Source organism: Physeter macrocephalus, chromosome 2 (assembly GCF_002837175.3).
Source record: "Physeter macrocephalus isolate SW-GA chromosome 2, ASM283717v5, whole genome shotgun sequence".
NCBI lineage: Eukaryota > Metazoa > Chordata > Mammalia > Artiodactyla > Physeteridae > Physeter > Physeter macrocephalus.
The window spans coordinates 42,018,770-42,035,454 of NC_041215.1; the positions used below are offsets into that span (position 1 = coordinate 42,018,770).

The 16,685-nt window shown below is 44.4% G+C and overlaps 1 protein-coding gene across 1 annotated transcript in view; it reads right to left on the reverse strand.

Moving 5' to 3' along the window:
• Nucleotides 1-16,685, reverse strand: part of TMEM163 (transmembrane protein 163) — a 287,547-nt gene that overhangs the window by 48,620 nt on the left and 222,242 nt on the right. The window contains exon 5 of the mRNA XM_024122336.2: nt 1,409-1,505. Coding sequence (XP_023978104.1) covers nt 1,409-1,505 — 97 coding nt within the window. The remainder of the gene's footprint in view (nt 1-1,408; nt 1,506-16,685) is intronic.

Genomic DNA, 16,685 nt, shown 5'->3' on the forward strand with positions numbered 1-16,685 from the left:
GCACACAGTACAACTTAGAGCAGTCACCTTAACAGCTCTACTAAATGCAGTGTAATGCCCCGCTTCATTTTCATCTTCCCTATACACACACACAAATGCAATACGTTTAACATGTATTTTTCTAAAAGTGAAATTAAAGGTCTCATAATTTAGGCCTTTTATAAGATGGTGCACATAGCCAAGCTCAAACCAAATCACATCCTAAAAGAAGAGCCCATAATTTTGTATTAAATCACTATGCAACTTACATACAGGTACACTTCATTTCACTTCATTTCACTTCATTTTTTTAAATTTTATTTTTTTACAAATTGAAAGCTTATGGCAACCCTGTGTTGAGCAAGTCTATCGGCACCATTTTTCCAACAGCATTTCCTCACTTCCTGTCCCTGTGTCACATTTTGTTAATTCTCGCAATATTTCAAACTTTTTCATGATTGTTATACTTGTTATGGTGATCTATAATGAGTGACCTTTGTTACTACTGCAGAAAGATTAAGACTTGCTGAAGGCTCAGATAATAGTTCATGTTTTTTGCAAAAAAGTATTTTTTACTCAAGGTATGTACTGTTTTTTTTAAGACATAATGCTATTGAGTACTTAATAGACTACAGCATAGTGTAAACATAACTTCTACATGAACTGGGAAACCAAAAAATTTGTGTGATTTGCTTTATTGCATTATTTGCTGTACTGCGGTGATCTGGCACCAAACCCGTGATATCTCTGAGGTATGTCTGTACAGTGAAGCATTGTAATGGCAGCATGTTAATCTCCTGGTACGTAAATCAGCTGCCTTCTAACATGAAGATAGCCTTATAGGAGAGTGTAAAAATATTCCTTATCACAGCATTCATAAGGGGCGGGGGAAAAAAAAGAATCAGAGTGCCAAAAAAAGAATCTGGGTGCCTCTCACCCAGAAAACAAAGCAGTCAAAGACACACTTTAATATGAAATTGTGTCCTCCAGTTTTTGCATCTGAATGTCAGTTGTGTCAGAAAGCCTAATGTGAACAGATTTATATACTGAACTGAGGTACAAAGGAAAAAATAATTCTTATTATAATAGTGATTGAATGGACACAGAACAACAGATGCGAACAATACAGATCAGATCGCTCTGCTATATAAAAATCGCTCCATTTCTCTTAACATAAAAGACTTTAAAAGTAGCCAAAAGATCTAAGAAGAGGGACACAGAACCCAGTACCAGCTCAACTACCTTTTTATCTTGCCCAGTGCTTCTCTCCACCAAGTCATTCACATTCTACAGTGAGTTCTTCTGGACTCCTAAATATTGTATGTTTTCTCTCCACCTGCCCAACTTCCCCCAGTACATCTGGGGTGAGAGGTAACACAGGAGGCTGGTACCGTCAGGAAAGACTCTTAAGACAAAAGAAGAACCTTACCACTTCCGGGAGCAGCTTAGTCGAGAGGTCATGGATGGCTTTGACCACTATGCATACGGATGACAGAAGGAATATCACCCCCAAGATGACACAGGCTCTGCAAAGAAACAGAACATTGGGACTCTTTACTGGGAGAACTCCACCCTGTTGATTTACACAATGACAGTGACAGTGACACAGCCTGAGGTACTGGGATCCACCGTAATTTGCCACACTCCCAACATGACCACCTCTAGTCTGAGAACTGGTACAGAATCATCTTCAGGGGCTTCCCTGGTGGCGCAGTGGTTGCGCATCCGCCTGCCGATGCAGGGGAACCGGGTTCGCGCCCCGGTATGGGAGGATCCCACATGCCGCGGAGCGGCTGGGCCCATGAGCCATGGCCGCTGAGCCTGCGCGTCCGGAGCCTGTGCTCCGCAACGGGAGAGGCCACAGCAGAGGAAGGCCCGCATACCACAAAAAAAAAAAAAAAAAAAAAAAACACAACAACTGGGGATTCTTAAAGTGAGTTTATTGGCTTTTCTGATCCAGTTTTTGTTTGGACCAAAAACCAGTATTGTACAAAGTATTAAGCATATATTTTTATATTTACTGAAATGGACTGTGGTGACTTTGGATACTAAGGAAAAGTTTAATATTAAAGCCATGTTTATTACAGTATAATTAACATGTTAAACCATGGGATAAATGCCATCAATAAAAAATTATGAAACCACAAAAAAAAAAAAAAAAAAGAATCATCTTCAGAAGAATACAGTTCAGAGACATATCACCGAAATCAATCCTGTGGAAAAGGGGCTCACCATGGTACATGACCTCACAGCATCCCATGAATGCTGGGGTGGGAGGGTCTTCAAGGCCATGAAATCCTTCTCCCTTGCCTGGCAACACAACATTTCACTTCTCCTCCAGCTGGAGGGTGCAGAGTTTAATAGCAAAGAGTGGAGGCTTTGGACGGGGTTGGGGAGGGATGGATTGGGAGTGTGGGATTAGCACATGCAAACTATTGTAATACAGAATGGATAAACAACAGGTCCTACTGTATAGCACATGGAACCATATTCAGTATCCTGGGATAATCCATAATGGAAAGTAATATGAAAAATTATATATATATATATATATATATAACTGAATCACTTTGCTGTATAGCAGATATTAACACCATTGAAAATCAACTATACCTCAGTAAAATAAAATTTAAAAAAAGAGAGTGGAGGCTCTGGCACGAGACATCCCAAGCTCTACCATTTAACCTGTTGGTTGATCTTGGTCAAGCTACCAAACTCCTTTTAGCCTCATTTTCCTCACCTGTCAAATGGGAATACTATTTCCTACCTGAAGATGAAATGAGGTAATTGCACAGAGCACAAAAAAGTTACCCATTAATGTTGGCTTAAACAAAGTAACTGAAAAGCCCACCCTGGATGTCTCTTGATGATACGACAGGATAGACACCTTTGGATTTTCCCAAAGATAAAAAGAAGGAATAATTTGGTAATGACAAAAGAAGAGTATTCATGGCAGGATGGAGCGATTCTTTTAAAAGAAATGAGAGGAGAGAAGGAAGGATGAGGTCAGCCAAGACACCCAGCGCAGGGGGAGGAAGGACCGAGTTAGGGATGAGGCCAAGGGTAAAGGCAGAGGACACCCAGAGAAGGGTTGGGGGGCGGTGCAGCTGAGAGGATGTCTACGGGCTCGGGAGGCATCAGCTGTCTCTGGCAACCCAGACATCAGATAAAATCATTTTTCATTACCCACCTTGGATTCCCTTCTCTGCACTAACAGAATGGCCCAAAGTGGCACCTACTTAGAATCCTAGCCAACCTATAGACAGACATGTTCCCCCAAACCTAAAAGTCAGAAATAAGCATATAAACAGGCTGCTTGGAGTCCACTCTGTAGGCTTCTAATTAACACGTTAGTTGTAGGTTTTATTCTTTCAAAAACACAGACAGAAAGAAAGGATCATTGCGGGCTGGTATGAAACATAAAAGAACATAGAGATGTAGGAAAAGTAACGAACAGGCCGGGGCTCTTGCTACAGGCTTGAGCAAAAGGAAATCCTGGCCCAGTAAACCAAAAGGATAATCTGCCCTGGGTGCCATACATCCCCATTAAGGAGCCAGGGGAAAAAACACGCACTCAAGGGGGAAGAAGATTAAAGCAGGCCAAAAGCACACAGGGCCACAGCAGCAGGAGTGAAGAAGGCTAACGCAGGCAATGTGCCGGGCCTGGTCACCACAGTCCTGGCAGGGTGCTTGGGGCAGAGGGGCCACAGCCGAGAGGACAGTCAGGCAGGATGAGGTGGCTTACTGGAGGGCCTTTTAACTGATGAGATACTGGGGCAGGACCAGGGATTCCAGGGCTTGGGGGAATCAAAGCTCCCAAAGCAACTGGCCCGAGGCCCAGCTGTGCCACAGGGAAGAAGGCTGTGGACTCCTGTGCCTGGCACGTGAAGCAACCATTTCTTCAAGCAAATGGGACCGTGAGAGGTGCCATTTCAGAAAAAGAGGCTAAAAGTCAGCCCTCCATTCCAAAAGCTCCGGAGTGACTAGCAGAGATGCTCTCTGATTCATCCTTTCAGATAAATTCAACCTGCAACTTAGCTTCTCAGCCCTGACGGCAACTTACACTCCCCTGGGGAATTTTTTGGAACAGGGGCCCAAGGACTGCTCCTTGAATCAATTTCATCAGAATCTTTGGGGGTGAACCCAGGCATCTGTATTTGTTTAAAAGCCCCCCAGAAACAGAACTAGACCCACAGACAGAAAACAAACTTATGGTTACCAAAGGAGAAAGGGATGGGGAGGGATAAATTAGGAGTTTAGAATTAACATATACACACTATTATATATAAAATAGATAACCAGCAAGGACCTACTATATAGCCCAGAGAACTATACTCAATATTTTGCAATAACCTATAAGGGAAAAGAATCTGAAAAAGAATATTATATATATGCATGTGTGTGTGTGTGTGTGTGTGTGTATCTGAATCTCTTAGCTGTACACCTGAAACTAACACAACATTGTAAATCAACTATACTTCAATTAAAAAAAAGTAAAAGCTCCCCAGGCAACTCCCTGAAGAATCTCTCACCCAGGACTAGACCCAGGGGAGGCCATGTCTTTAGGGAGCTTCCACTGTGGGGTAAAAATCCATCACTCTCTGGACAGAAGAGAGCAGTCAGCCCAGGTGCTGAGGAAGGAAGGGTCTAATGGTCCCTAAGAGACTTGCAGTATATCTGTTACTTGATCAGCCCTTTCTCCCTGAGACATGAATAGGGCAGCCACAACTTGGGTGCTAGACCGTCTACAATTTATCACAACATCCCCAAGAAGCCTCCATCTCCATAATCCTCTTAGGGGGACAGGAACAAATGTCTGAGCTGCTTCCTGACAGGGAACAGTGATGCTGCAGGAGTCTATGTTTCTCCTGATCACTGCAGGCATACCTTGATAATGCACAAAAGGTGGATTTGGATTTTGTTGGATTTTGTTAAGGAGACAGGTATGCAGTGGTCTCCTTACATAATATCTTGCTTATACATTTTTAATCAAAGCTGCCTACCAATCCCTTAAGGGCAAGAACCATATTTTTATTTCTCAGTATCTACAGCAGCAGGCAACAGCTGCCCCTTCCTGCATCTGTAGAGTAGATGTAATCATTAACTGATTACGTAATCACTAGCTGACTTGTAAGTTTCCCCCCCTAGAGTTTAAAGGGGCATCAACCGCGCACCAGTGGGGTTGGGAAGAGGAAAGGGACTCCTCCTAACACTTGAGCCAAAATGCCTATGGAATAGCCCACACTGTAAAACAACTCTGAAATGTAATGAAAAAATCCAAAGAAATGGATGATTTTGTTTTTTCGCATTGAATTTTACAGATCTGTCGTCATATTTTCTTCACAAATATACCTATGAATACGCTCAAAATGTTTCAAAAACCTATCTTCATCTTCTTTTAAATGTGCTGCAAATTCAAAAGCCCACGGTCACCCTTCCATCAACACTGCTGGAAGCCTGTGTGTCAGAGCTCCCCCAGAGCTGAAAGCAGCTATTATGAGCAGAGGGTGTGATGCTATTTTTTAACGTGTTATTAATAATATATTGTGTTTACACAGCAGCTTTCTCTTCAGGTGCTCAGAGTTCTGCACATCAGCTCATCAATGCCCCGGTGGCCACTCACCAGACCTGGGTTTTTGTTTTTCTGTTATTTTAGGGATTGGGAGCTGGGGGGTGGCGAGAGTTATGTTTCGGAAACACAAGGAGTCGAAATGGGAAAGTCGAGGATTTGGGAGGTTTGCCCGAAGTCACCGCAGGAGTTTGAAGTCCACCCAGAAATAAAAGACAGGTCTCCTGACGCCCTCCCAGTGGTCAGCCACCCGAAGGCTCTGGCCATTCACGTGACATCCTCACCCCACCACTGCCCTGGGGCTGCAGTCGTCTCCAGGATGCAGGGAAGATTTGGGTCAGGAGCAAATACTGCAAATATGGAGGCTTCTGAATCGGCAAGTGTGGGCTCTTTCCTGGTTTACGGGGAGATGGATGGGGGGCGAGGGGAGAGCAGGAGAGGGGAATTGTTCCATCAGCGCACCTTGGCCTTCACCTGGAAAGGCTAGTCCGGCACATAAAGAGGGCAGACTCCTCCTCCCTCCAGCCCAAATCCCACAGCAGGAAAACACTGATTCAGAAAGAGGCAAATGATGGCTTTTACAACCTGTTTTTTGGATTGTTTTTTGTAATCCACGCACTGGCTTATTTAAGAGATCTCCAACTCTTACCATATATGTGCCTTTCCTATTGTGATTTTCCCTTTCCTAGATACAAACAACTATATGTAAAACAGATAAACAGCAAGGATTTACTGTATAGCACAGGGAATTATACCCAATATCTTGTAATAACCTTTAATGGAATATCATCTACCAAAAAAAAAAAAAAAAACCCAATTCACTATGCTGTACATCTGAAACTAACACAATATTGTAAATCAACTATACTTCAGTTAAAAAAAAAAAAGACTTTGAGAGGAGGGATAAATTGGGAGATTGGGATTGACATATACACACTACTATATATAAAATAGAAAACTAGGACTTCCCTGGCAGTGCAGTGGTTAAGAATCCGCCTGCCAATGCAGGGGACATAGGTTCGAGCCCTGGTCTGGGAAGATCCCACATGCCTCGGAGCAACTAAGCCTGTGCACCACAACTACTGAGCCTGTGCTCTAGAGCCCGTGAGCCACAACTTCTGAGCCCACGTGCCTAGAGCTTGTGCTCCGCAGCGAGAAGCCACCGCAATGAGAAGCCCACGCACCTCAACGAAGAGTAGCCCCGGCTCGCCACAACTAGAGAAAGCTTGAGTACAGCAACAAACAAACACCCAACACAGCCCAAAAAAAAAAAAAAAAAAAAGAAAGAAAGAAAAAAAGAAAATAGATAATAAGGACCTACTGTATAGCACAGGGAACTCTACTCAATACTCTGTAATGGCCTATATGGGAAAAGAATCTTAAAAAAGAGCGGATATATGTATATGTATAACTGATTTACTTTGTTGTACACCTGAAACTAACACAACATTGTAAATCAACTACATTATACTCAAGTAAAAATTAAAAAAATAAAATTTAATTTAAAAAAAAGAAAGAGGCATATGAACTACCGCCGCCTTTCAACACAATCTCCCAACCAACCCAGACTGAAGCTGCATTTAAATTCCCACAGGACCAGTGGCTGTCAAAGCGTGGTCCATGGACTAGCAATGTGCACATCACCTGGGAACTTGTTAGAAAGGAAAGTGTCAGAGGCCGCCCCAGACACACTGACTCAGAAACTCTGCAGGTGGGACCCAGCAATCTGTTTTAATAAGTCCTTCTAACGTTCGCTGAGGTCTGAGAACCATGGTAGTATTGTTCTTGCCAAAGACACATTTAATATCTAAAAGAAGACTAGGAAAATCCAAATCTGTAATGGCCTATATGGGAAAAGAATCTTAAAAAAGAGCGGATATATGTATATGTATAACTGATTTACTTTGTTGTACACCTGAAACTAACACAACATTGTAAATCAACTACATTATACTCAAGTAAAAATTAAAAAAATAAAATTTAATTTAAAAAAAAGAAAGAGGCATATGAACTACCGCCGCCTTTCAACACAATCTCCCAACCAACCCAGACTGAAGCTGCATTTAAATTCCCACAGGACCAGTGGCTGTCAAAGCGTGGTCCATGGACTAGCAATGTGCACATCACCTGGGAACTTGTTAGAAAGGAAAGTGTCAGAGGCCGCCCCAGACACACTGACTCAGAAACTCTGCAGGTGGGACCCAGCAATCTGTTTTAATAAGTCCTTCTAACGTTCGCTGAGGTCTGAGAACCATGGTAGTATTGTTCTTGCCAAAGACACATTTAATATCTAAAAGAAGACTAGGAAAATCCAAAGAAATGGTTAAAGCCACTAGCACATTTTTTTTCTTCTCCGAAAGACCGCCAAGTTCTCACAGTGTTCAGCATTGTGAATATATGAATCACCTTTGCAGTCAGCATTAATTTTTGCCTCTGAAGTTGTAAGAGCAAAACCTGTTGGCAGACACTCTCACATCCAAAGGAGAGAAGGTTGGAAGTTTGGTCCCTGGTCAACTGCAGGTTTAAAGGCCTGTGGTTCACATGAATAAAGCCTGGGTCTTATCATACCGATTCTAAATTATTTTCCAAAGAGAAGCTTCTTCTAACCATCCCCTAATTTACAAAAGACCTAAAACACAATAGCTCTGGCACGTAACCAATTCAATCTACAGCTTAAAGTGTAATGTTTTATTTATCATCTGTCACCCTAGTCTCCAAAGCACATGTAATCTGGGTTGTCGTCCAGTCAAATGTGAAATAATGAAAAATGAAAGACAGTCAAGCGGCGAGTACACATAGTACTTAGGGGTGAACGATTTCTGATGCTGTTTCGTTCTAGCTAGTCCTCTTTCACTCCACGTAGTCTGCCATTTTAAATAAAGCCACGAACAAAACCAGCTAGGAGGCAGGATAAAGGGAAGGAGACAGGGTGCCAAGCATGCCATGAGCCATTTTTCCTTCTCTGTAACAGCCATGCCAAACAGCCACCATTTTTTTTTTTTTTTTTTTTTGGTGGTACGCGGGCCTCTCACTGCTGTGGCCTCTCCCGTTGCGGAGCACAGGCTCCGGACGCGCAGGCTCAGCGGCCATGGCTCACGGGCCTAGCCGTTCCGCGGCGTGTGGGATCTTCCCGGACCGGGGCACGAACCCGCGTCCCCTGCATCGGCAGGCGGACTCGCAACCACTGCGCCACCAGGGAAGCCCCTAACAGCCACCAGTTTATTCAAGACTCGCTGCTCCTTCACTAATTACCACCAGCCACCTCCTCTCCCACCGCAGGACTTCCCTCCCCTCCTCTTCCAGTTCTTACTCATCTTACCTACTTGACCCTCCCAGGCTCTAAGACTCCATCTCCTCTCTCCACCCACATCCCCATCTCTCTTCTCTCTCGATTTTTAAAAAATATTTATTTACTTATTTATTTAGGCTGTGCTGGGTCTTAGCTGCGGCATGCGGGATCTTTGTTGCAACACGTGGGATATTTAGTTGCGGCATGCACGCGGGATCTAGTTCCCCGACCAGGGATCGAACCCGGGCCCCCTGCACTGGGACCATGGAGGCTTACCCACTGCACCACCAAGGAAGTCTCTTTCTTCTCTCTTTAGCTTCAACCTCATCCACCTGCTGCTTTGTGAACAGGCTGTGGTGAGGGGGAGGATGGCTTGGACCAGGGACCATCACTCAGGCCAGAGCTCTCCAGGCACGGGGTCAAACCCTGTCCATGGTTAGACTGTCCAACTCCTCAGCATGTAACCACTAAGAACCTCTCCTTTACTCAACAAATGGCCCTTTGCTTTTACACCTAACAATACACAAGATGACTAATCCCATCCAAGTGAAATCTCATTTAGATAGAACTTTCTTCCTGGCTTCAACTTTAGGGACAAAAGTCAACATGGGGGATTTGTTAAAGGATTAGATTCCAGAGCAGTGCAGTCCAATACAATTTCCTGCGATGATGAAGGTGTTCCATTCTGTGCTGTCCAAGAGGGTAGCCACTAGCCATAGGTGGCTACTGAGCACTTCAAATGTGCCTAATACAACTGAAGAAATGAAGTGTTCATTTTAAGCACTTTTAAAATTAATTAAAATTTTAATTAATTTTAATTAATTAAAATTTAAGTGACCACATGTGGTTAGTGACTACCACATGGGACAGTGGAGCTCTAATGGTTGGGTTGAAAATATATAGAAGAAGTTCACCCAAAACTTTAATTTAAATTTGTAAAATATATAAATTTATATAGATAGATAGATAGGGAGAGAGACAAAGAGAGAGAGACCCAGAAGCTGCTCATCTCGATCAGGTAAGTTTATAAAGTGGGCCAGCAGGACTGCTCTAGGAAACCTTGCAAAGGGGCATCATGCCTTTGGTACCTTTCTTCAATCACTGCATCATTTCCCTGCCTCCAGGAAACCCCAGCTCCCAGGTTTACATGCCAAGTCTCACTCTTGCTCTCATCTGATGTCAACCAGTCCCAGCACATCTATAGCTCCACCAGGCTAACTGCATTCGTTCACATTTCAAGGTCTACATGCCAAGGCTGAGGCAAACAAAATCTATTCCCAGCCTCCCGAGAGCACAAATCTGGGATGGGAAACCTGAAAATCATTACTGGACAGTCACTAGTTGTGAATGTGAGAAGAGATAATGGACAAGGAACAAAAAGAAGAAAGGGGTCAAAGGGATGAAACAGAACCTGGGGACCGAGTGGGAAGGAGGGATGGTTCTGTGGTGTGACAGTTCATCTGGGTCTAGAAGACTGGACAGGAGTCATCAAGCAGCGAAGCCGGAAGGCTGTGGAGGGCGCTCCAGGCAGAGGGAACGTCATAAGCAAAAATGTGAAGACGTAACACTGGGTGGTCCTGCTTCCATGGCAATTCAAAGTGGAGATGCTGTTCCTGGAGCATCTGGCTAGGGGAGCAGCAGTGCAAAGACCACACGAAGGGCCCTCTGTGTCCTGGAAGTCCCCTCGAGATGGAGGGCACAACACCCATGATATGCACAACGTTTTCTCTGCATCTACTGAGACGATCCTGTGGTTTTTATCTTTTCTTCTGTCTGTGTGGTGTATCACGTTGATTGATTTGCATATGTTGAACCATCCTTGTGAACTTGGGATGAATCCCACTTGGTCATGGTGTATGATCTTTTTTATATTGTTGGATTCAGTTTGCTAATATTTTGTTGAGGATTTTTCATCTATATTCATCAAAGATATTGGCCTGTAATTTTCTTTTTTTGCTGGTACCTTTGTCTGGTTTTGGTATCAGGATGATGGTGGCTTCAAAGAATGTCTTTGGGAGTGTTCCCTCCTCTTCAATTTTTTGGAGGAGTTTGAGAATGTGATATTTACAATGGTTCTTAGGTGGTACAAGGACCAGCGTATTGTATTTAATAGTTATTTATTTTAATGTACATTAGAAAAACTGATTTTCACCCCATGCCTGCAAGGATATTGTTGCCTAGGGGAAAAAAGTCAAATATGATTATATTTAAATAAATGTTAAGTAAGCAATAGCATAGGTGGTACGTACGATAGGGCAAAAATCATCAAGGTGGAACACACGTCTGAGGCTGAGAAAGCCTGCAGTGGCGACAGGAAGTTATTAAACTGTTTTAAGCAAGAGAGGCCCATGATGTGATCTCGGCTTTACAAAGACCCTCGGACTGGGCTTAGAGTTTGGCAGCGTTGAAGGGAAAGAAACTAGAGGCAAGGGAATCAGCGGGGAGACAATGCTAGTAGCCTAGAAAACAAGTGACGACCCCCTGCAAAGAAGCCCTGACAGTCAGATAAAGGGATCGATCGGGAAAGACCTTACGGAGGCAGAGTGGATGGAACATGGTAACTGACTGGACAGCAGAGAAGGATGCCAGGAATTCACCCTGATTTTCCTTTCCTAAAGGAAAGAGGTCGTGGCACATCCAAAAGCAGGAGGAATGAGACTGGAGTGCGGAGCTGGTAATGAGTTTAGTCTAGGACTCGCGAAGCTTGAGAAGCAATGTCCAGACAGCCAGATACACGGACCTTAGCTGAAGAGGCATCACCTGAGCCTGGCCGCCCAGGGCCATTTTCCTGGGCCCCTCGGTCTCACGATGCTGTTTCTGGGGTGTAGAGAGATGCAAGGAGACAAAGGAACAGGGCACGGCCATTCTAATGATTTCCAGACCCCACCCAGTCCCTCTACTTTCAATATACGCTGCAAGGGGGGGTGCATGCTGAGACCCACGAGCCCCAGGCTCCTTTGATCGACCAACAAATACCGATTGACGCCTACTGTGTCCTGGTACAAGGATTCAGCAGCCAGCGAAAAAGCATGTGAATAACTACCTGTTCTCTTGCAGCTTACATGGGAGAGACCGACAATAAGCATGTCCACAAATAAGCACAGTCTACATAGAAACATAAAGCAGCACAAAGGAGAACAACGGGAGTGTATTTTATATACAGTCGTCACACTTCTCTCTAAGGAGGGGACATTTAACCACAGACCTAAGAGATGGGAGATGTGCTGTGCAGCTACCTGAGGACGAACACTCTAGACAGAGGAAACAGAGAGGAAAGGCGCCTATGCAGGAGGTGAGACACAAAGACACGAGCACATCCATTTTGGAAAAGGACCAGGGTATGGCCTTGGGCAAAACAGGCCTTGGAAGCTAAAGAACAAAGGCCCTGGAGGCCAGAGTCCCAGAGGCAAAAACCAGACTGGCAGGAATCAAAGATTCAGTTTATCTCCGTTATACTAAAGAGTGTACCTAGTTGCCACAAGACAAGCAGCTCAACTATAAATTTTAACCGCATCTGTTCTGGTGCTTTCTTGCAGAAAGTTCTCCTGCCCTCCCTTCCCCCCACAGAAGCGCTCCCTACTCCCGACAGCCACCGTGGAGCCACCTCCTGCTGATCAAAGAACTTGGACAATTTCTGGAAATTATCAGTGATCATGAGACACACCCTCCATTTTGTTATAAAAGCAACTTGTCCCTTCTACTCAGGGAGCTGGCACTTTTTTTTCTTGCTTTCTCCCTTGTGCACAAGCTCTCTCTTTTAATAAAAAAAAGCTTTGCTTGCCTAAGAGCCTTGTGGAAGAGAGATTCGTTTCTATGGTATTGCTGTTTCAGGATCTGGAAAGGGCCCATGAACAGCGATGGGGCCCACAAGGCTGGAACACAGTGACCATGCAGGACCTTAACGGTCATGCTAAGGACAGGAAACCAACAATGGATTAAGCAGAGAAATGCCTCACAGGTAAACAGGATCACTCCAGCTGCTCTGCAGAGAACAGACCAAAGAGGGACACTGGGGGAAGCTGGGTGGCCAGAGAGAAGGTAATGTTGCCAGAACAGGTACCAGATCCTTGCTCAAAACCCATCAGCTCCCACCTTTAACAGGAGTTAACACAAATCTTTAAGAGATAAAAAAGGAAGCTAAAGGAAGAGAAAAACAAAAGTGGAACCAGCTGGAACCAAGATGGCAACTAATCCGACCTCCAACCGTCTCACTATATGCTGATTTTACTGCATTAGCATATTAAACGACACACCCACCTGAGGCCATGACCGGAAGTCAAGGACCAAAAGAGGATAGAGAGGGTGGCACCCCACTCCCTCAGAAAGCCCCACCCCTTCCCCAGTAGACTAATGCATATGCCTCCCCATCATTAGCCTCACTCCTCCTCCCTTTGTCTCTACCCTAAAATCAAATCCCTCTCACCATGTTGATTTGTGAACTAAGTTCCCATTTCTCCATTCTCTAGCCATTGAATAAAGCCTGCACTGCTTCAATCTCAGCTTTGCTTTCATTTTTGGCTGCACAAACCCGAACAGAAAAAAGAACCTTCCTTGCAGCCCTGGTAGGGTTACGGCCCAAGCAGGGTCCACAGGGCTTAATTCGGTAACAGTAACAGCAATGATCCTGGAAAGAGATGATGCTAGAATAGGGCGGGAGAAGTGGAGGTGGGGAGAGGGGGCTCTTTCCTACCAGTTCTTGTGATACCCAAGGCAGATTTGCTGATAGTCACTGTTTTCAGACTAGGGAAGTATGAAGTGAACTGATGGGTTTTAGGGAGATTTAAAAAGGACTTTCAGGGTAATACTTGTTTCTCAAGAGAATAAGAAATCTTACTACTTAAGCAAACTGGTTACTCAGAGTGAACCAATTAAGTATATTTAAGTCAATTTTATATTTAAAATTATATTTAGTGTCAATTATCTGTGCACCAATTGCAATTTTTTCTTAAACAAAAAAATTTTTTTTAATGTTTAAAAAACGTTTAACTGCTTGTGTATGCATAAAATATATGCAGGGAGATACCCAAAAAGAGTGATGACAGCCTCTACAGAAAACACGTGGGGAACAGCGCTTGCTTTTCCCTATATACCATAGCATGTATTTTATGTATTTTGTAAACAATGTGCATGCACCACCTATTAAAATAAATACTACATCAATTTGAGATTGAGGGAAATATTTAGTGAGGGTCGAACAGATGCCACGAAACCTGTGATGCACTAGATAAAATGACAAATAAGACATAGTCCTTTTCCTCAAAGAGTAGAGAAAGGGGGCATTTAAATCACAGGAATATTCCTAGGGAAGCTGAGATTTAAGTTGACTTTGAAAGAACCAAAAGAAGTTAGCTGGGTAGAAGAGTATGTTTCCAGGAGAGTATCGCCAGAGGCCTATCAGAATCCATTCAATCAACACACTTTCCCTGCAAAGCTGCTCTGTGCCAGCCACCATTCTAGGGAGCAGGCCATGCAGATATATGGGGCAAGAACCTTCCAGGCAGAGGGTGGATCAAGGCTCTAAGCAGAAGTCTGCTTGACTTGATGGAAGAACATCAAGGCAGCCAGTGGGATGAAGATGAAGGAGGAAAATGGTAGCTGAAGGCAGAGGGTAAAGGTCACGTCAAGTCTTACAGCCACCGTAAGGATTTAGACATTTATAAAGATGGGAAGCCACTGGAAGCTCTGACTTGGGGATGACATGATGTCACATGTTTTAACAGGATCGCACTGCTTAACAAAGAAAGAAGCAGGGCGAGCAGTAAGAAGGCCATTGTAATACTCGGGTGAGACAGTGACAAATGATGGTGTCTTGGGTCAGGACTGAAGCACTGAGAGGTGAGTGTCGGATATATTCTGAGGTCAAGCTTTGGTCTGTTCAGGATCTATTCTGAAGGTACAGTTGACAAGTAGCATGAAATAAACAAGACTCAAGAATGATTCGAGGTTTCTGACCTGAAGAAAGGAAAGGATGGAGTTGCCATTTCCTGAGATGGGGAAGACTGCAGGAAAGGCAGGGTTTGGCGGGGCAGGGGGGTGATCAGGAGTTGGGTTTTGGACACGCTGTTCGGGATGTCTGTTAGACACCCAAGCGGAGGTGCTGAGAAGACAGTTGGAGACAGGAGTTTAGTTTCAAAGAAAAGTCCAAGTCAGGACATATACTGGGGGTCATCACACAGACTGTACTTAAAACCTTGAAAGTGGATGAGATCATTTGCTCAAGTATCACAAGTCCCTCAGTAAGACTGGAGTGAAGGTTCCATGAGGGATCCTGGCCAGGAAGCACGGGAGAGAAGTGAGCAAGGGCCAATGCTGAAGAACCTCACGGACTAAGTGTAGTTGTCTAAACTTCCTTATGAAAATCATGCAGAGCCCGAGGGCTTTAAAAATGGAGTAAGATGATTAGATTTGCATTTTCAACAGCTGACTCAGTCAACACCCTCTAGGAACATCTGCTGGGTCAGACCTGCATCCGTTCCCCATTTCAGGCCCCACTCTCCTCAAAGGGAAGTCTGACCATCACTGCACCTGGCCTTGGACCAAGGCACTCAACCCAAGCTTGTGCTAATTAGATATTCTTTCCCTGGTCTTTGAATCCAAGGTGAACGATAACAAGGACTGAACTGAGAGATGATTCATCCCACAGCAGGGATGGTTGAAAGGCTGAGCTCAGCTGAGACTCTGGACCAGTGTGGTTAACCAATATCCCTCAGGGTAGACAGGCTTCCTTCCTACATGGTGGCTGACTTCCCCCAGAGCAAGCATTCCCTGAGAATCAGGTAGAAGCCTCCAGCCTTGGAAACCTGACAGCATCCTACCAGAACATTCTGTTGGTTATGAGTCAGTCATCGGCCTGCTGAAATTAAAGGGAGGGGAAAGAGACATCATCTCTTATAGGGGAATGACAGGGCAAGATTAAAGAATGTCACATACTTGGTTAGTAAATCCTTTTTGTCTGGAGACTCTCTTCATGCTAGGGTCAAAGCAGTTCACACAGAGAGCCAGGTTCTGTACTGCAGCGGACAAGAGGATGGATGGATGTCAGAAGAAAACAAGGAAGCCAACTCCTAGTAGGTAGATTACATCATTGTTCACAGCAGTTTGATCTCAATTACACATTCCTGCCCTTGCCATGTGCTTTTCAGCACCTCTGTGTAGGGGAAGTGGGCATCCTATCCACTTTCAGGCTTGGACATGTGACTTGTTTGGGCCAACGGAATGTGAGTGGAGATGACGTACAACACATACAACGCATCTGCTCAAGTGCTCAGAGAGGAGCCACGCCTTCAGCCCAAGACCTGGAAAGAGAATTCAGGTGCAACAAGGCCATCGCCAAGGCTCGGCTTAAATGGAAAATGACTGAGAAATTCATGTTTATGGTTTAAGTCATTTAGATGTGAGTGTTGTTTATCATTACAGCAAAACTGACAGATACGAGGTTCTCAAAAGATAAACCTCTATGGCAGTGGCAGCATAAGGCTGCCTCAAAAAAGCAGCCCTGAAATTGGAGCAGGGCACTGGCTGATTAAGGATCACCGTAGAACACGTCTGATGACAGCTTGCTTATGGCAGAGAGGAAGCACCTCAAGTTTTAGTCCATCCCGAAAAGCAGGCAATCCTGGTGTCACTGATATGCAAAGAAAACCACTTCTTGAAAGAATATTCTTACTGAATCAGAAAGGTATACAAGAATGGAAGCCTCCTTGATCTCTGGCACTCCCATCTCAGCGTTCCAGGCATCAGGCACCAACTCCACTCTTCTGTCTCTGTGGGAAATGAAAGGCTCTGAGCCTTCAGGACACATGCTTATTGGCATGATTGGGTTAATTGAATCTTCTTTCTTTTCATCCC